The sequence below is a fragment of the Myxocyprinus asiaticus genome, chromosome 14, assembly GCF_019703515.2.
Source record: "Myxocyprinus asiaticus isolate MX2 ecotype Aquarium Trade chromosome 14, UBuf_Myxa_2, whole genome shotgun sequence".
In the NCBI taxonomy this organism is placed as follows: domain Eukaryota; kingdom Metazoa; phylum Chordata; class Actinopteri; order Cypriniformes; family Catostomidae; genus Myxocyprinus; species Myxocyprinus asiaticus.
In genome coordinates this window covers 32,601,022-32,620,834 of record NC_059357.1, presented here as the reverse complement: position 1 = coordinate 32,620,834, position 19,813 = coordinate 32,601,022, and the positions used below count along the sequence as shown (strand labels likewise).

At 45.1% G+C, this 19,813-nt stretch overlaps 1 protein-coding gene across 1 annotated transcript in view; it reads left to right on the top strand.

Annotated features, from left to right (window-relative positions):
* LOC127451893 (heparan sulfate glucosamine 3-O-sulfotransferase 4-like) overlaps nucleotides 1-18,111 on the top strand; it is a 200,118-nt gene extending 182,007 nt beyond the window's left edge. Inside the window, exon 2 of the mRNA XM_051716929.1 lies at nucleotides 17,418-18,111. Within this exon, the coding sequence (XP_051572889.1) occupies nucleotides 17,418-18,072 (655 nt within the window). The 3' untranslated portion in view covers nucleotides 18,073-18,111. The remainder of the gene's footprint in view (nucleotides 1-17,417) is intronic.
* The last annotated feature ends 1,702 nt before the right edge of the window (nucleotides 18,112-19,813 follow it).

Genomic DNA, 19,813 nt, shown 5'->3' with positions numbered 1-19,813 from the left:
TTACCTTTAATTCTTAAAAACAAGAGGTCAAAGTTTGGCTAGTAAGCATGTGCCAATTAACCCTGCTAGATGCTGTAACTATACCATTATTGTTGCAAAACGTATCTTTGTCCCTTGAAGGTCAGTCAGAAGTTGCTATTTATTGTGACTAAATAAAATTGTTATTGTGGTAGATGTTTTGACAGTGACCATTTTAAAAGATTTTAAAAGCTTGTAATGGACTGGAATATTTTTCCCTGTCTGCTGCCTTTGACAAATAGCTCTGGAAAATAGGCTTGGAAATGCTAACGGAGAGCTTTCGCCAATTATTATAGACTTCCTTGTTTAAACAGTATGTCGGGAAATCAATGGCAATAATCAGCGCAGATTATTGACACTTGCATGCACGATAGATTGAAGCCACGTGAGGAAAAAACTCACGTACATGTTTTAAACCTTCGCAAGAATTATTGACTCGTGCAAGGAAATGGGAAGAACTCGCGCTCATTTTAAAAACAAGCTCTCGCACGCAAGGAAGATCATTCTTCAACCTTTGCTCACACGAACACCTTTTAATTTTGGCAGTCAAGGGGCAGGCTCTTGCTGTTTTGATTGTAACCTCAAATATAATTTGTTATTCCCCTTTTCCGGATGTCATTTGTGATTGGCTCCCTGTTGTTATGAAGAACCACAGAAAACTCACCTGTTCTCCATGAGAGACGTATTCATCAACAGACTCTCTGCATGTGAGTCATTATTACTTTATTTGTTGCTATTTTTCAAATAACAGAGCTGATTTAAAGTTATATAATGTATGTAAGTAATGTTCCCTATCTGTCACTCACTCGACGTTGGTGTCGATGTAGTGACACTAGGGGTCACTCTTGGGAGCCCGAGACACCTCTGGTCTTTGATAAAAGGCCAATGAAAATTGGCGAGTGGTATTTGCATGCCACTCCCCCGAACATACGGGTATAAAAGGAGCTGGTATGCAACCACTCATTCAGATTTTCTCTTCGGAGCCGAACGGTCATGCTCGCTGAGCTGAATACTACTGTTCATTCACCTGCTGGATCTGACGGCGCATTTCAGCGGCTTCTCCCCCCTCTGCACTGGTGCACTGCAGAGAACGCCCCTGGGCGCTTCGGCAGAAAAACTAGAGAGTATATTTTCTGAAAGAGCATTTTTCCCCTCTAAAAGAGTATATATTTCTCTAAAAGAGCGCACACACTGAACGTCTTTTTAAAGACGCGTCTTTTTAAAGATGCTTTTCCGATTGTGTGTTATTCCTGGTTGTGCTCGTTATCTCTCGCCTTCTAACGGTCACGATCACTGTCTTTCGTGTCTGGGCACTGCTCACGCGGAGACAGCGTTCGTGGATGGTCACATTCTCATTGCGAGAATGTGTCCATGGCAACGTTGCAGTCGCAGCTCGCCTTCGTAAGGAAGCGAGCCACCCCAGAGGCTCCCGCCTCGGTCCTTTTACCCACGGGTTTGAGGCCAGTGCGGCTAGCACTGGGGGCGATTTGGGGACCCCAATGGGACCGCCTCCGCCGGGTATCCCCCCGCGGACCTCCCATTCCCCAGCACGCTCGTCTGCCCCGATCGGGCTTCCGGGTGAGTCCGCCGGCTCGTCTCACGGCGAGTTCGACCTCTTATTCAGAGCCCGCGAAAGTGATGAGCTCTCGAGCGCAGCATCGGAGAGCGGGCTCGTCCAGTCGGAAGCCTCAGCTGGGCTCCTCCCTTCGGGGTCGATCGCCCAGTCACAGGCTGACGCGGAGATGACGACATGCTTTCCCGGACAGCTGCGAGCATCGGTTAGAGTGGATTTCACCGCTCTTCCCTGAACCCTCGCGGCTCTGTGATTGGTTCCTGGGCTCGCGGCGCCGCTCAAAGCCACGCCCCGCCCCGTTCCTTTCTTCCCGGAAGTGCATGAAGAGCTGACAAGGTCGCGGGAGGCACCTTTTACTGCCCGGTCCAGATCTTTTCAGCTTCCCCGCTCTCACTACCCTCGATGGTGGGGCGGCCAAGGGTTATTCGGCAATCCCCCGGTGGATAAAGGCGCTCGCGGTGCACCTATGCCCGCAGAGCGCCGCCACCTGGCGCGGGTGCCCAAAGCCCCCGTCCAAGGCCTGTAGGTTTACGTCGTCTCTGACGGTCAAAGCCTACGGCGCTGCTGGACAAGCCACCTCCGCCCTGCACGCCATGGCTCTCCTGCAAGTCCGCCAAGGCGCTAAAGGAACTGCACGAGGGTAGTTCCGCCCCGGGATTGATGCAGGAACTGCGCTCGGCGACCGACCTCGCTCTCCGAGCGACGGAGGTCACGGCGTGGTCTCTCGGGCGGACGATGGCCACACTAGTGGTCCAGGAGCGCCACCTTTGGCTCAACCTGGTCGAGATGGGTGAGGCCGACAGGACACGATTCCTTGCTGCCCCCATTTCCCAGGCAGGCCTATTCGGCGACACCGTTGAGGACTTTGCCCAGCAGTTCTCGATGGTAGAGCAGTAGATGGATGCTAGCCGGCTTGTCCTGCCCTGGCGTGGCTCAAGATCCCCCCATCTACTCATCGCCGAGGGCGTCCCTCTGCGGTGACTGCACCGGCTCCGCCACAGCCCGCCCTTCCGGCCCGGCCCCGGCGTGGAGCCCACCGCAGGAAGCCGACGCCACCCGTCTCACAGCCGGCACCGAAGAACCCACGGAGGTCTTCGAAGCGCCCCTGAGACGGGCGACCCAGGGACAACGAAACCCGCTGCTCTGGAGCTGGTAAGCAGATCTTCTTTTTGTTACTTTTTGCATTTAATTGCGCTGCATGCCCAAGTGGCTGCAGTACTCAAGAGCTCCGCAAGAGTGGTTTCCTTGTTCCCTGGGTCACATATTCGGTGTGTACGGCTGGCATCACGACCACCGTCCACCACTCCATTTGGCAGGTTGGCGCTCCAGCGGCGGTCTCCCGCCCTGAGCGCCCAGCTGTGGCACAAATCTGCCCCCGATGTGACAGTCTTCACGGGTCATGAGGACAGGCCTCTTCCTCCCCCGTCCCAGGCTGTTCCGGGGGTGGTCACAAGGAGCCAGGTAAGTGCTTCGCTGTCCTCAGACTCAGCACGGCCACGATGTGGTGTGGCACCTCAAGCTCCGCCCTGCCGCGAGGCCCCACCCGCCGGTACATCCGATGATGTTGTCCCTTTGGTCCCCCTTGCGCGGAACTCGGACGCATGGCTTGCGCTTTCCAGTCCGTCGCGAGGGCTGGTCCGTCCGACTCGGCTGCACGATTCACATCGCTGGGCATCCGCCCAGGTCCAGCGGTGTCCACTTCACCTTGGTGAAAGATGGAAACGCTGCTACCTTGCGCGGAGATCGCTACCCTCCTACGGAAGGACGCGATAGAACCTGTCCCTCCAGCCAAGATGAAGAAGGGGTTTTACAGCCCCTACTTCATTGTACCGAATAAAGGCGGTGGGTTGCGGCCAATCTTGGACCTGCGAGTACTGAACCGGGCCTTACACAGACTCCCGTTCAAGATGCTGACGCAAAGACGCATTCTAGCGAGCGTCCGGCATCAAGATTGGTTCGCGGCGGTAGACCCGAAGGATGCGTACTTTCACGTCTCGATCCTTCCTCGACACAGACCCTTCCTGTGGTTCACGTTCGAGGGTCAGGCGTATCGGTACAAGTCCTCCCTTTCGGCCTGTCCCTGTCTCCTCGCATCTTTACGAAGATCGCAGAGGCTGCCCTTGCCCCGTTAAGGGAGGTGGGCATTCGCATTCTCAACTATCTCGACGACTGGCTAATCCTAGCTCACTCTCGAGACGGGTTATGCGCACACAGGGACCTGGTGCTCTCACACCTCAGCCGACTAGGGCTTCGGGTCAGCTGGGAAAAGAGCAAGCTCCTCCCGGTTCAGAGCATCTCTTTTCTCGGTTTGGAGTTGGACTCAGTCTCCTTGACGGCGCACCTTACGAACGAGCGCGCCCAGTCGGTGCTGGCCTGTTTGAAGGCATTCAAACAGAAAACAGCGGTTCCAATGAAACATTTTCAGAGGCTCCTGGGGCATATGGCATCCTCGGCGGTGGCCACCCCGCTCGGGTTGATGCATATGAGGCCGCTTCAGCACTGGCTCCAGACTCGAGTCCCGAGACAGGCATGGCGCCACGGGACACACCGCGTGGCCATTACTTCGGTTTGTCACCGTCTTTTCAGCCCTTGGACCGACCTCTAGTTTCCACGAGTAGGTGTTCCGCTAGAACTGGTCTCCAGGCACGTCGTGGTCACGACAGATGCCTCCAAGACGGGCTGGGGCGCTGTTGGCAAGGGGCACGCAGCCGCCGGCCTCTAGACGGGTCCGCGGCTGCGTTGGCACATCAACTGCCTCGAGTTACTGGCAATTCTGCTCGCCCTGCGGAGGTTCCGGCCATTGATCCAGGGCAAGCACGTGCTAGTTCGGACAGACAGCACGGCAGCGGTAGCATATGTCAACCACCAAGGCGGTCTGCGCTCCCGCTGTATGTCATAACTCGCCCGCCGTCTCCTCCAACGGAGTTAGCAGCACCAAGTCGCTGCAAGCCACTCACATCCCGGGCAACCTCAACACTCCGGCGGACGTGCCGTAACAACAGGTTACCCTCAAGGGAGAATGGAGACCCCACCTTCAGGTGGTCCAGCTGATTTGGAGTCGATTCAGTCAGGCACAGGTGCACCTGTTCGCCTCCCAAGAATCCTCCCACTGCCCGCTCTGGTACGCCCTCACCGAGGCCTTCCTCGGCATAGACACGCTGGCACACAGCTGGTCCCCTGGCATTCGCAAATGTTTTCCCCAGTGAGCCTGCTCGCACAGACCCTGTGCAAGGTCAGGGAGGACGAGGAGAAGGTCGTCCTGGTAAGCACCCTACTGGCCCGCCCAGACATGGTGCTCGGACCTCACGCTCCTCGTGACAGCTCCCCCCGGGCAAATTCCCCTGAGGAAGGCCCTTCTTTCTCAGGGAAGGGGCACCATCCGGCACCCGCGCCCAGACCAGTTCTGGCCCCTGGACGGGATGCGGAAGACCTAAGCTGTCTCCCACCTGCGGTGGTAGACACGTTCACTCAGGCTAGGGCTCCCTCTACGAGGCGCCTGTATGCCTTTAAGTGGTGTCTGTTCGCTAAGTGGTGTTCTTCCCATGAGGAAGACCCCCAGAGGTGCGCAGTCAGATCAGTGCTTTCCTTCCTGCAAGAGAGGTTGGAAGGGAGGCTGTCCCCTTCCACCTTGAAGGTGTACGTTGCTGCCATAGCAGCACACCATGACGCAGTCGACAGTAAGTCCTTAGGGAAGCATGATCTGATCATCAGGTTCCTAAGAGGCGCCAGGAGGCTGAATCCCTCCAGGCCATGCCTTGTTCCCTCATCGGACCTCTGTAGTTTTTCAGGGTCTACAGAGAGCCCCCTTTGAGTTTTGCAGTCAGCCGGGCTTAAGGCACTCTGCTTGAAGACTGCCCTCCTGACTGCGCTCACTTCCATCAAGAGGGTAGGTGACCTGCAAGCGTTCTCTGTCAGCGAAACGTGCCTGGAGTTCGGTCCGGGCTATTCTCACGTGATCCTGAGACCCCCGACCGGGCTATGTGCCCAAGGTTCCCACCACTCCTTTTAGGGACCAGGTGGCGAACCTGCAAGCGCAGCCCCAGGAGGAGGCAGACCCAGCCCTGTCATTGCTGTGTCCGGTGCGCGCTTTACGCATCTATTTAGATCGCACGCAGAGCTTTAGAATCTCTGAGAAGCTCTTTGTCTGCTTTGCTGCACAGCGGAAAGGAAGCGCTGTCTCCAAGCAGAGGATCGCCCACTGGCTCATTGACGCCATAACTATGGCATGTCTCGCCCAAAACATGCCTCCCCCGGTAGGGCTACGAGCCCATTCTACCCGTGGTGTAGCGGCTTCTTGGGCCCTGGCCAGAGGTGCCTCTCTAACAGACATTGCAGAGCAGCGGGCTGGGCAACACCCAACACCTTTGCAAGGTTCTACAACCTCCGGGTGGAACTGGTTTCGTACCAGGTAGTGGCACGCAACACAAGCGGATAAGCCCGGGATAGCCGGCCGGGTGTATCGCTTGCACATAGCGCCTTCCACCTCCTTTTGAGCTGAAGACGTGCGCTGTTAATTCCCAGTAGTGTTCACAAAAGTTGTTCCCTGGTTGACTTCTTCCGAGCCCTGTGGCAGTCGAGTTTTCGGAGAGACTCGCTGCCGGCCCAGTACACGCGCTAACTAAGAGCCCGGTTCTGGGGTAGGTGCTCCGCATGTGGCGGTTCCCTGTAAGGCTAACCCCATGCGATCTATATCTTCCGCTACTTCGTTTCCCTACTGGCAAACTGCGTCTTCCTTGGGCAGAGCCCCTCAGTCTCCATGTTGTAGTAACTCCTCCCCCATTGGGCAGGATCTACCTTGAAGGCTCTCCACATGGTTGGAAAGACCATGTGATGTATTCTTCCACTTAAATATCCCCCCCTCTCTTGGGGCGAGGTGTGGTCTCCGCGGTGTCCTCCCCTTGGGAGGGACACCCCCCGACTAGACCTGGCGGCCCAGTCAGATAATCCCCCTTCTTTTTTAGGGAGTGGAAAAAGAGAAGGGGAAAGAGGCCACGACTGGGTTAAGCTTGTCTCTATCTCTGGGTAGTCGACTTGTCCCCAAAAAGGGCCGTTCGACACTCATAACTGTGTTGGGGGAGGTTACGTGTTGACCTGGTGCGCTGGCTATGAGGCACACAGCAAGTCTGCCCACCACACACCACCAGTTCACGTAACACAGTTCAGCCTTGTGCCGTTTTGTATAGGGACCCCTAGTGTCACTACATCGACACCAACGTCGAGTGAGTGACAGATAGGGAACGTCATGGTTACTGGTGTAACCTCCGTTCCCTGATGGAGGGAACGAGACGTTGGTCCCTCCTGCCACAACGCTGAACTACCCGCTGAAATGGCCGGACCTTATATCGGCTCCTCAGCGTAAAACCTGAATGAGTGGTTGCATACCAGCTCCTTTTATACCCGTATGTTCGGGGGAGTGGCATGCAAATACCACTCGCCAATTTTCATTGGCCTTTTATCAAAGACCAGAGGTGTCTCGGGCTCCCAAGAGTGACCCCTAGTGTCACTACATCGACACCAACGTCTCGTTCCCTCCATCAGGGAACGGAGGTTACACCAGTAACCATGACGTTTATCTTTGCCAGACATTTTAAAAACAGACATTTTACTAGATAGCTGTTGCATTCTTTTGATGTTACTAGATAGAACTACATAAAACAATGTATCTGATATATATATATATATATATATGTATATATACGTATATATACACTACCGGTCAAACGTTTTGAAATACTAACTCATTCTTTATTATAATTTTTTTCACATTTTAGAATAATAGTAAAGTCATCACAACTATGGAATAACATAAATGGAACAATGGGAATTATGTTGTGACTAAACAAAATCCAAAATAAATCAAAACTGTGTTATATTTTAGCATCTTCAAAGTAGTCACCCTTTGCCTAGAATTTGCAGACATGTACTCTTAGAAGGAGTTCCCATCTATGTTGGACACTTATTGGCTGCTTTTCTTTATTATTTGGTCCAAGTCATCAATTTCAAAAACATTTATTTTTTAATGTTTTTTATTACATTTTAGTTTTAATGAAATAAATTAATATGGTGGCACAATTATATTTTTGTCTACAAAACTAATTTCAAACATTTAAACATACGCCTTCAGATCAAAAGATTTTTAAGATCACGAGAAACATTTCAGTCAAGTGTTTCAAAACTCTTGACCGGTAGTGTATATATACAAAAGTTTTGAAACACATGACTGAAATGTTTCTCATGATCTTAAAAATCTTTTGATCTGAAAGTGTATGCTTAAATGTTTGAAATTAGTTTTGTAGACAAAATTATAATTGTGCCACCATATTAATTTATTTCATTATAAAACTAAAATTTAATAAAAATTTAAAAAAAGCCAATAAGTGCCCAACATAGACGGGAACTCCTTCAATACTGTTTAAAAAGCATCCCAGGGTGATACCTCAAGAAGTTGGTTGAGAAAATGTCAAGAGTACATGTCTGCAAATTCTAGGCAAAGGGTGACTACTTTGAAGATGCTAAAATATAACACAGTTTTGATTTATTTTGGATTTTGTTTAGTCACAACATAATTCCCATAGTTCCATTTATGTTATTCCATAGTTTTGATGACTTTACTATTATTGTAAAATGTGAAAAAAATAAAAAAATAAATAATAATAATAATAATAATAATAATATTTTATATATATATATATATATATATATATATATATATATATATATAATAAAGAATAATTTTCAAAACTTTTGACCAGTGGTGTGTATATATATAAAGAATGGTGAAATGCACACACATACTGTAGGCGCACTGAGGTGCAAATCGCCGGAAGCACACTGAAGTGGTCAAAGACGTTCATCATCCATCGTCAAAGTCATCCTGTGTTTACATACACCAACACTACTGTATATAGAAAACATGAACCAATGGGTTATGTATGCTGTACTGTATTGTTTAATTTTAATTTTAAGCTGTAAAAAACAAATGAACAGTTAATATCAGCCGGTTTGCCTGCATGCGCTGTTTGACTTCTCAGACATTGTGTGTGTGTGTGAGAGTGAGACAAGCGCTAAAGTAAACAGACTTGGCTGCGTGCATCAGATAATCTCGCTCGATCTGCATGTTTTCACTGTGAGTTTTAAACTGTTATCGTGCTGCTTTTGTGATAGTTTGGCTGTCTGTTTCAGAAAACAAACATATTATATGCCTGAAAACACTGTTTGAGTTGTTGTTTGTGTGAATGAAAACCGCATCTGCACCTAATAACAAGCACACGTGGCTGCGTGCATGGGAAGATCGCATTGGATATGATGACTGCGCATATACAAGCTGTGAACTGTTATCTTGGTACTTTGGTGACAATTAGGCTGTTTGTTACATAAAATAAACATATTATGTGCTTGAAAAGACTCTTTGAGTAGCTGTTTGTTTGCTGAATGACAACCGCTACTAATGTAAACAAATGGCAGCACGCATTGGAGGAAGATTGCATTTGATGTATTGACTGTGCATATAAGAACTGTAAACTTTTAATCCTGCTACTTTGGTGATGAGTTGGATGGATGTATATAAAATAAACTTATTCTGTGCTTTAAAATACTGTATGAGTAACTGTTTGAGTGAATATAAATTACAGACGCTTGACCAGCGTGGCCTCTGTTGTCGCAAAAGCCAATTTGAATCTGGCAGCTTGTAACCTATCTGGCTGTTGCAGAAACATATGTGTGACGCTACTCTGCAGGGCCCAGTTATTAACTGTCAGCTATTAATTACTCTTTAGGCACAATTTAGGCCTAAAAGCATAGCTGTGGGTGATGTGTAGGAAACCTGTAAAGCATAATAAAACACAATCAACCACTCATATTGACAAGATTGTCAAATCTACACTGATAACAAAAAAATTATTTCTCTAAAATATTTATATAGCATGATTATTTACATATACGAGTAATTTACTTTTTTATCTAAAATAACACACCTTAAAGATAGTCCCCTTAAAGCAACTTAGGGTTCAGTGGTTTAAAGTCATCAATATAGAAGCAGACACATTGCAACCTCCTGTTACTAAGGTTTATTTATTTTCCTGGGCTCATAACATTTCAATTAATTATAAAGTGTCTTTCTAACATCACAAGAATGTAACAGCTAGCTAGTTACTTACTGTTTTTAAAGTGTCTGGCAAAGATACACAGTACATACATACATTATGTAACATTAAATCCTGTTATATGAAGAATTAGCAACAAATAAAGTAATAATGACTCACATGCAGAGGGTCCATTGATGAATACATGTCTAACATGAAGAACAGGTGAGTTTGCTATGCTTCTTCATAATAACAGGGAGCCAGTCACAACTGACTCATGGGAAACGGGAACAACCAATAATATTTGAGGTTACAATCAAAACAGCAAGAGCCTGCCCCACGGCTGCCAAAATTAAAAGCTGTCCGCGTAAGCAAAGGTTGAAGAACGATCTTCCTCACGTGTGAGAGCTTGTATTGCATACACAGGAGATTTCATGCGCTCGAGGATTCCTCACGCGGCAGTACACTACCCATTCAAGAGTCAGTAATATGTGGCAAGTTTTAAAACATGCGCGCAAGTACTTCCTTTTTCCTCGCACTGCTTCAATCTATCACACGTGCGAGCATCAATATTCCACGCTGATTATTGCCATTGATTTTCCGCCATAAAACTGATCTCACAGTAACATCGCAAACAGTAGGTTGACTTTTCTTTACTTTAGCACCTGGAGCTCAATTTTCTAGGTGTAATGTCCATGGAGGGTCGCCAAAAGGGAGTTATGAAGCAAATTGTTTGTACAGGCTGTAATACAGTGAAGAGGAGTGTAACCATCAGTGGAGTAAAATTTTAATATATGAGGGGAAAATGCAACCTCAGACTCATGCTCGTCATTGATTATGCATACACAATTACATCCTGGTTTCAACACAGGATCCGAACCTGGGTCTCCCACACTGCTGGCATGAACAGACAAGGGAAGATAAACAAACTGGAGCCGATGCAAAAATGGCTGATAGGAGAAGGTACTTGTCATTGACCATGTTTACATGCACTTAAGAAAGCAGGTTATTCCAGGGTTTTTGCAGAAAGAGGCGTTCTGAAACATGTAAACGAGAACGTTGATTTCCTTACGCCATTTAAGGGATTAAGAAAAAGCGGTTTAACACACCTAGGATTCTCCCAGAGAAAGCTGCTTATGTGGTCATGTAAACACATATGCTGCATTCTAACAGGTTTTGAAGAGTGTGCATGTGCGTGGAACAGACCAAATAACAGTCGTCATAGGATGGAGCCCAACAACAAATCAACAAAACATTTCTGGAAGTACAGTGGGAAAAGCACATACACAAAATATACCCATTTATAAACATCACTGTAAAATATTGACGGTCCCTCACATTTGTGTATATGCGCTGCTACATTGAGGGAATCCCGGAGTTTTACGTAAAGGGAAAGCCCACTATTGCAATTTCGCTGCAGGTCACAATAGAATGGTAAGGAAACAAACACAGCAACGACTGAAATATCTGGAAATAAAGTGAAGCAACAGAGAATAAAATAGTGAAGTCTTCCTCGGATACCATGTTTGTTATTTAAACAAGCGTCGCAAGGTAATTACATTGCTCTGGAGAAAGCTGCTTACTGACCGAGCCACATGTATACAGGAGTAAAGAGTTCACCGCTTATACAGTGCATGTAAACAAGAACACTGCTTTCTCGCAATAACCTGCTTTCTGGTGTCCATGTAAACGTAATCATTGAGTCTGCATAATGTGGCCGATCTTAGGGTACTTGAACCCTCAGAATCAACATGCAGACTTAAAGTGTGATAGTGTTGTTTAGAAAACACACATTCTTCATTTACCTAGACTTCATCTCAGTGTTTATTTGCTATTGTTGGATGTGGATATAAGGACAAAGGCTTTTAATACTGATGCGGTTGGTTCACAAAATCATCAATTCATGTGTCTGCAGTTTAAATGTCCGAGTCTTTTTAAATGGTTGACAAGCCACTTGTGTTCAAGGTGTGATTATTGTTTCTTGCCAGTTTAACAAAGGCTCAAGTTTGTTTATTTATTTACTTTTTGTGTGTGTGTGTGTGTGTGTGTGTGTGAGAGAGAGAGAGTGATCGCTGCTACCAAAGCTGGAAAAGGTCAAACACAAAGAGAAAGCAAGCATGTCAAAAAAAAAATAAAAAAAAATAAAAATAATTACACAATAAAAATGTGCAGGACAATTTGACAGGTTTCAGTTAAAGACCTGCTCTTTAACAACTGTGCCCCAGAGCAAAGCTTTCAATTCTTGAATTTAGAAAAGATTCTTAAACAAAAGCTTATATTTGGCTGAGTGGTTGAGACCAAGACAACTATGGAAATGATTATACTACTACTAACTGTGTATATTTACAACCATGCATTTTTTTCTCACTTTGATAGACTTAGCATTTTTCATTGTTCCCAAGCCGCTAACATAGATTGCACAAATTTAAGCTTAATTTTAAAAGGTTTGAAAGAAATCCCTTTGAGTCCTACACTTTAAAACACTACACTTCTGTCAGGTACTCTAAACATTGTGCTTCATATGGAAACATCTACAGGGTTGGGGAGTAACGGAATACATGTAATGGGATTGCGTATTTAAAATACAAAATATTAGTAACTGTATTCCACTACCATTACAGTTTAAATCGTTGTTAATAAGAATACATTTGATTACTGAAGTGATTACTTTGCATTTTATTTGTTCCATTTAATATTATGTCTATTCATTTGGAAAACAATTATTTGTATAAATGATGCTGTGATGATGAGGAGGGCGGGGCCGTCCCGTTAGGGCACACAGCCGGCCCTGAATCAGGCTAATCAGCCGGAGACACCAGTTCGAGAGAGAGAGATGCAGGCAGCCACACTGCACATTTGTTTATGTTGGTTTTAAGTTTACCATTAAAGTTTGTTTACTGTTCAGCCGGTTCCCGCCTCCTCCTAGCCCGTCCTTATACTGTTACAGATGCGATCCAAAGAGTGCTTGAGTAGCTGTGAAACACTTTCTTATGATGTGATACATTAATACAAGCAGACAGAGAAATAAGTTTGAAGTTTGGAGCAGAAGAAATAGAAATAAACCTTTTGTAAATTGTCATGTGAACATTTAAATCTACATTTAATCTAAACATTTAAATTTGCATCTAAAATGCTATTTCTAGCCATTTTACATGCACCTGTTACCAGGAATGATCATATTTTTTATCAATAAAATCCATGTTAGATATTTTTCTTTCCCTATCTGTCACTCACTTGACATTGTGTCGATGTAGTGACACTAGGGGTCACTCTTGGGAGCCCGAAATACCTCTGGTCTTTGATAAAAGGCCAATGAAAATTGGCGAGTGGTATTTGCATGCCACTCCCCCGGACATACGGGTATAAAAGGAGCTGGTATGCAACCACTCATTCAGATTTCTCTTCGGAGCCGAACGGTCATGCTCACTGAGCTGAATTCTCACAACTGTTCATTTACCTCTGCTGGATCTGACGGCGCATTTCAGCGGCTTCTCCCTCCTCTGCACTGGTGCACTGCAGAGAACGCCCCTGGGCGCGTCGGCAGAAAAAAGAGAGTATATTTTCCTGAAAGAGTATATTTCTCTAAAATAGTGGCACACACGGAACGTCTTTTTAAAGACGCATCTTTTTAAAGATGCCTTTCCGATTGTGTGTTATTCCTGGTTGCGGTCGTTACCTCTCAACTTCAGATGGTCACGATCACTGTCTTTCATGTCTGGGCACAACCCACACTCACTGCGAGAACATGACCATGGCAACGTTGCAGTCGTGGCTTGCTTTCATAAGAAAGCAAGCCACCTCAGAGGCTCCCTGCCTCGGTCCTTCTACCTACGGGTTTGAGGCCAGCTCGGCTAGCACTGGGGGCGATTTGGGGACCCCAATGATATCGCCTCCGCCCGGTATCCCCCCAAGGACCTCCCATTCCCCAGCATGCTCGTCTGCCCCAATCGGGCTTCCGGATGAGTCCGCCAGCTCGCTCACGGCGAGTTCGACCTCTTGTTCGGAGCCCGTGAAGCTGATGAGCTCTCGAGCGCAGCATCAGAGAGCGGGCTTGTCCAGTCAGACACAGAAGCCTCAGCTGGGCTCCCCCCTTCAGGGTCGAATGCCCAGTCACGGGCTGATGCAGAGATGACGGACATGCTTTCCCGGGCGGCCGCAAGCGTCGGGCTAGAGTGGAACCCTCCGCTACCCCCCGAACCCTCACAGCTCGATGATTGGTTCCTGGGCCCTGCTCCAGTGCCTTTCTTCCCGGAAGTGCATGAGGAGCTGACAAAATTGTGGGAGGCACCTTTTACTGCCCGGTCCCGATTTCTCAGTTCCCCCGCCCTCACTATCCTCGATGGCGGGGCGGACAGGGGCTATACGGCATTTCCCCGGTGGATAAGGTGCTCGCGGTGCACCTATGCCCGCAGAGCACCGCCACCTGGTGCGATGCCCAAAGCTCCCGTCCAAGCCCTGTAGGTTCACATCGTCCCTGATGGCCAAAGCCTACAGCGCTGCTGGAAAAGCTGCCTCTGCCCTGCACGCCATGGCTCTCCTGCAGGTCCACCAAGCCAAGGCGCTAAAAGAACTGCACGAGGGTAGTTCCGCCCCAGATCTGATGCAGGAACTGCGCTCGGCGACCGACCTCGCTCTCTGAGTGATGATGTCCACATTAGTGGTCCAGGAGCACCACCTTTGGCTCAACCTGGTCGAGATTGGTGAGGCAGTCAAGACACGGTTCCTTGCTGCCCCCATCTCCCAGGCTGACCTATTTGGTGACACCATCAAGGACTTTGCCCAGCAGTTCTCGACGGTGAAGCAGCAGACAGAAGCTATCCGGCATATCCTGCCCCAGCGCGGCTCAAGATCCCGCACCCTGTCTGCTCATCGCCAAGGGCATCCCCCTGTGGTGACTGCACCGGCTCCGCCGGAAGCGCTGTCTCCAAGCAGAGGATTGCCCACTGGCTCATTGACGCCATAGCTATGGCATTTCTCGTCCAGGACGTGCCGCCCCAGGTAGGGCTATGAGCCCATTCTACCAGGAGTGTAGCGGCCTCCTGGGCCTTGGCCAGGGGTGCCTCTCTAACAGAAATTTGCAGGGCAGCAGGCTGGGCAACACCCAACACCTTTGCAAGGTTCTACAACCTCTGGGTGGAACCGGTTTCGTCCCAGGTAGTGGCACACAATACAAGCGGATAAGCCCGGGATAGCCAGCCGGGTGTATCGCTTGCACATAGCACCTTTCACCTCCTCTGAGCTGAAGACGTGCGGCATTAATTCCCATTAAAGGGCCATTCGACACTCATAACTATGTTGGGGGAGATTACATGTCGGCATGATGCGCTGGCTACGAGGCACACAGTGGTCTGCCCATCACATACCGCCAGTTCACGTAAAACGGTTCAGCCAGTTACGGTGTTTTGTATAGGGACCCCTAGTGTCACTACATCGACACAACGTCGAGTGAGTGACAGCTAGGGAACGTCATGGTTTCTTGCGTAACCTACGTTCCCTGATGGAGGGAACGAGATGTTGTGTCCCTCCTGCCACAACGCTGAACTACCCGCTGAAATGGCTGGACATTGTCTCGGCTCCTCAGCATAAAACCTGAATGAGTGATTGCATGCCAGCTCCATTTATACCCATATGTCCGGGGGAGTGGCATGCAAATACCACTCACCAATTTTCATTGGCCATTTATCAAATGCCAGAGGTGTTTCAGGCTCCCAAGAGTGACCCCTAGTGTCACTACATCGACACAACGTCTCGTTCCCTCCATCAGGGAACAGAGGTTACGCAAGTAACCATGATGTTTTCTAGTAAGACCTTTAAGTAAGAAAATTATATAAAAATCATTAAAACAAGATCAATTTATCTTGAATTTGCCTTTATGCTTTATCTTGTTTTAGAAACAACACTGCATAAGATATTTAGGTTTTTCAGAGAATGTATTTTTAACATGTTTATTTTGTCTTACTGTTCTGGCAGATTTTTTATAGTCAAAACAAGTGAAAAAAATAAATAAAAATCTAACAGTGTTGAATAAGTAATCCAAAATATTTAGATTATATTACTGACCTTGAGTAATCTAATGGAATACGTTACAAATTACATTTTACAGCATGTATTCTGTTATCTGTAGTGGAATACATTTTAAAAGTAACCCTCCCAACCATGAACTTTAGATGAATTGGTTTTATGCAAGTCAAAAAAAAAAAAAAAAAAAAAATAAAATATATATATATATATATATATATATATATATATATATATATATATATATATATATATATATTTTTTTTTTTTTTCTTTTTTTACTTGCATAAAACCAATTCATCTAAAAGTTCATGGTTGGGAGGGTTACTTTTAAAATTTATATATATATATATATATATATATATATATATATATATATAATTTTAAAATGATTAAATTAATTTAATTAAATTACACTAAATTAAATTGGCTAAATTAAAATACACCATTGAAAGTCATTTTTAAGGATCAACTCATGTACAAATATCTTAAGGTAGCAACTGCACATTTTCTCTTTTTACAGTGTGGCAGTCTCAGTATACATTATAATACTGTAGATAAGATGTAGGAGTATTTCTGTGAAATGCAATATGTTATAAATTTGCAACATATTTTAGTAAATGTTACATTAAATTTGAGGCCTGTGATATATTTATTGTGTTTTCTGAATATACTGATATGTCTCAAATTGTCTCAATTAAGTAGAACTGAAGGCAAATTAATTATGTAGTCATAGATTTAGGTCAAATTCTCGTAGTGAGATTTAATGAGGGATCATTCTGCATAGATCAGTATGAATAGATCATAGAGCAGAGAGAAGAGTACTAAATATTCATTTGTTTTGCACTCCTGAGGCATGGATTACATTGAAATATAATCCCAAATGAATGACTTTCTTACCAAACTGATTCATTTCCCAGTTTGATCTTGATGATAGAAAGAAAAAACACAGTACTTTGTTTACGAGCTGCCTGTTATCGCTCAGATAAATCACTCAAAACAAGAACATGTCTCATGGCAAAAAAACAAAACAAAAAAAAAAAAAGGGCCATAATTAATATGTTTTCTCTCTAGTGCAGGAAGCTTTAACATTATATCAGATGAACAAGATGAGGAAAGATGAGGAAAAGGGTCAGGGGATGTCCCTGCCAGAAAGAGATGTTTCTGTGAAGAAACACAGTGTGTGAAACTCACTGAGTAAATGTATGACAAAACAATACCACAGGCTCAGCAGTATTAATGATATGCAGAGAACTCATTATTAGTGAAAGTAACACTGTTTTTACCCCACCCCCCCGGCGAAAAAAAAAAAGGTGTCCTCTTTTTGGAAAACCAGAATATGGTCACCCTAGATAAATGTTACTTTGCACAAACTTCACTTTGCATTCCTTCAAAGGAGACGGCAAGTTACTGTCTGGTGATGGAACACGAGGACAATTGCATTTCAGACCGTACATGGAACGGCGGATTTTTCGCATGTGCAGTAAACGCCGATTTTTCACATGTGCAGTATGTGGATTTAAGAGTATTCATATGTTTTGGTGTAAATGAACACATTTTGGAAAACACTTAAAAACAGAAGTGTGGACAGAAAGCATTTCGAAAACGCTGTTTTCAAATGTGTCAGAATTAATGTGGGTGTAGCCTTAGTTTACTTTTTAGTTTTTGTTAATGATATTAACGCTGGCTTACACTAATTTTGTTTATCTCACTTCTGATGTTTGTAGGGAACTGATGCCTTCTACTCTGGAGGGCCAGATCACAATGGAGAAAACGCCCAGCTACTTTGTTACAAACAGTGCCCCAAAGCGAATCCACTCGATGGCGAGAGACATTAAGCTAATCATAGTGGTGCGCAATCCAGTGACCAGAGCCATTTCAGACTATACTCAGACACTCTCCAAGAGACCTGAGATTCCCACCTTCGAAGTGCTGGCCTTCAAGAACCGAACGCTGGGACTGATTGATGCGTCGTGGAGTGCATTGCGAATAGGGATCTATGCTCTTCACCTGGAGAGTTGGATGCAGTATTTCCCCCTCTCACAGATGCACTTTGTCAGCGGAGAGAGGCTTATTGTTGATCCAGCCGGTGAGATGGCGAAGGTGCAGGATTTCCTGGGACTCAAGCGAATTGTTACAGACAAACATTTCTATTTTAATAAAACCAAGGGATTCCCTTGCTTGAAGAAACCAGAGGACAGCAGTACCCCACGGTGCCTTGGCAAGTCCAAGGGCAGAACTCACCCCAAAATAGACCCCAATGTCATTTGCAAACTGCACAAATTCTACAAGCCCTTTAACATGATGTTCTACCAAATGACAGGGCAAAATTTTCAATGGGAATTGGAGGAGAATGGTAACTCTCCTGGCTCCCGGGACTAAAAGACTGCAGCTCCACACCACCTGCCTTCTTACAGCAGTGAAGCCAATCATTCCCATAAACCATGCTTCAACATGTTAATCAATCATTGCTGTCTTTGCAAAAGTATGTGTACCTATAGCAAGAGTACTGATCTACTCTGTCAACCTTCAATACCAATGGTGTTCACGATGGTAAACACTGTTGTACATATTATCCAGAACATACTGTACATATATATATATATTTGTTGAAGAGAAGAGGATTTAATTCATTTTTGTTCAGAAAGAGTTGCTATACGAATCATGTCTTCTATGATGATGCATGCGATGAGTTAAGTGTCCTTACCCACCCTGAGGGTTTTATTTTTTTAATCTTTACTTTCCCTCCCACACACCAGCAGTGAGTGCAGTACAATTGACTCTAACCATTGAGGCCATTTGTGAATTCTGAAGGTTATAAACAACTACGATCAAATGCAGATATCATCAACATAGTAATTCTCTCGTATGAGAAAGTTTCATCCATTTTAGTTTCTAACTTTATGTATTTTTATTTTATGACTAATACAAATTCATGTTTTAAATCAGTCAGAAGAAATGTAACTGAATGTACTAAATACAGTATTTCTAATTTCGGAGTTCTTCAATTAGAGAAGGTTCACTTACAAAAAGTAAGTGTAAGTGAACCTCTAATACCATGGATTTCATTGAATTTCCTTGGAGTTCCATGGAAATACCATGTTATATAAATAGGGTAATAATTTGGTACCATGGGATACAGTTGGGTTCAAAAGTCAACATTGAAAATCTGGAACTCAAAATAGAATTTGAACCTGGAAATAAACAGAAATTTGAAAACAAAGAAATTAGGTCATTTCTACGCCATTATGTATGTGACATGCTCTATCAAAATGACTCAGAAGTCACAGTGGAATGTTTAAAAAAATGATTTTTGGACAGTTTTGGGTTTCCTGTTGTTTTTGATAAACATATCTCAGCTTTTAATTATTTCTAAAAAAAGAATTGTTTTTATGCTCTTTAATGAGGTGTGTAAAATCGTTGTAGCTGCTGTCAATTCAAATCGGTAGCGCTGCACTGTTTCTCCTCGAATCAGCCTTCCTCTATACTACAAATTATAGCAAGAAAAAAACACATGTATGAACATGAATTGAAAGATACTGTACAATGCAATTGGCTGAAATGATCATCTCTCTTGTAATCGCCGAATCAGTGTTTCAACCTCTGGAAGATGTCATATCAACAACCTTTAAACAGTTGCTTAGATTTACCTCAGGAAAGTTTTCCACTGTCCATAGTTCGGTAGCCAAAAAAGAACTTTAGAGAATAGCGAATCACTAAAATTTTAAATAACATCATTATTAGAGATGCGACAACAGATTTGGAGTGGATACGACTCATTTTAGAGTATTTAACCACTCCAATGCCTGTGGGTACACAATCTCCATGTGGATGCGCAAATGGAAAGTTTTATGACAGCAAACATTCAAACTATTATATTTCGGCAATGGTTTGTGAAAGAAAATTGCATCATTAGAAAGCTGAGTTTATCGTTTTAACTTTAGTGCATAAAACTCAAAATGTGGTTCTGGGTCAATGCAACTCAAAATGATGGACCATGTTAATTTATGGCATTGACTATGTTAACATCCTTGTATAAAATGTCAGATTGCCTTGTTTCCATTGTAACGTTTTTGACTAAAAATGGTATGCTGATGATAAGTTGTAATGAATATATATATAT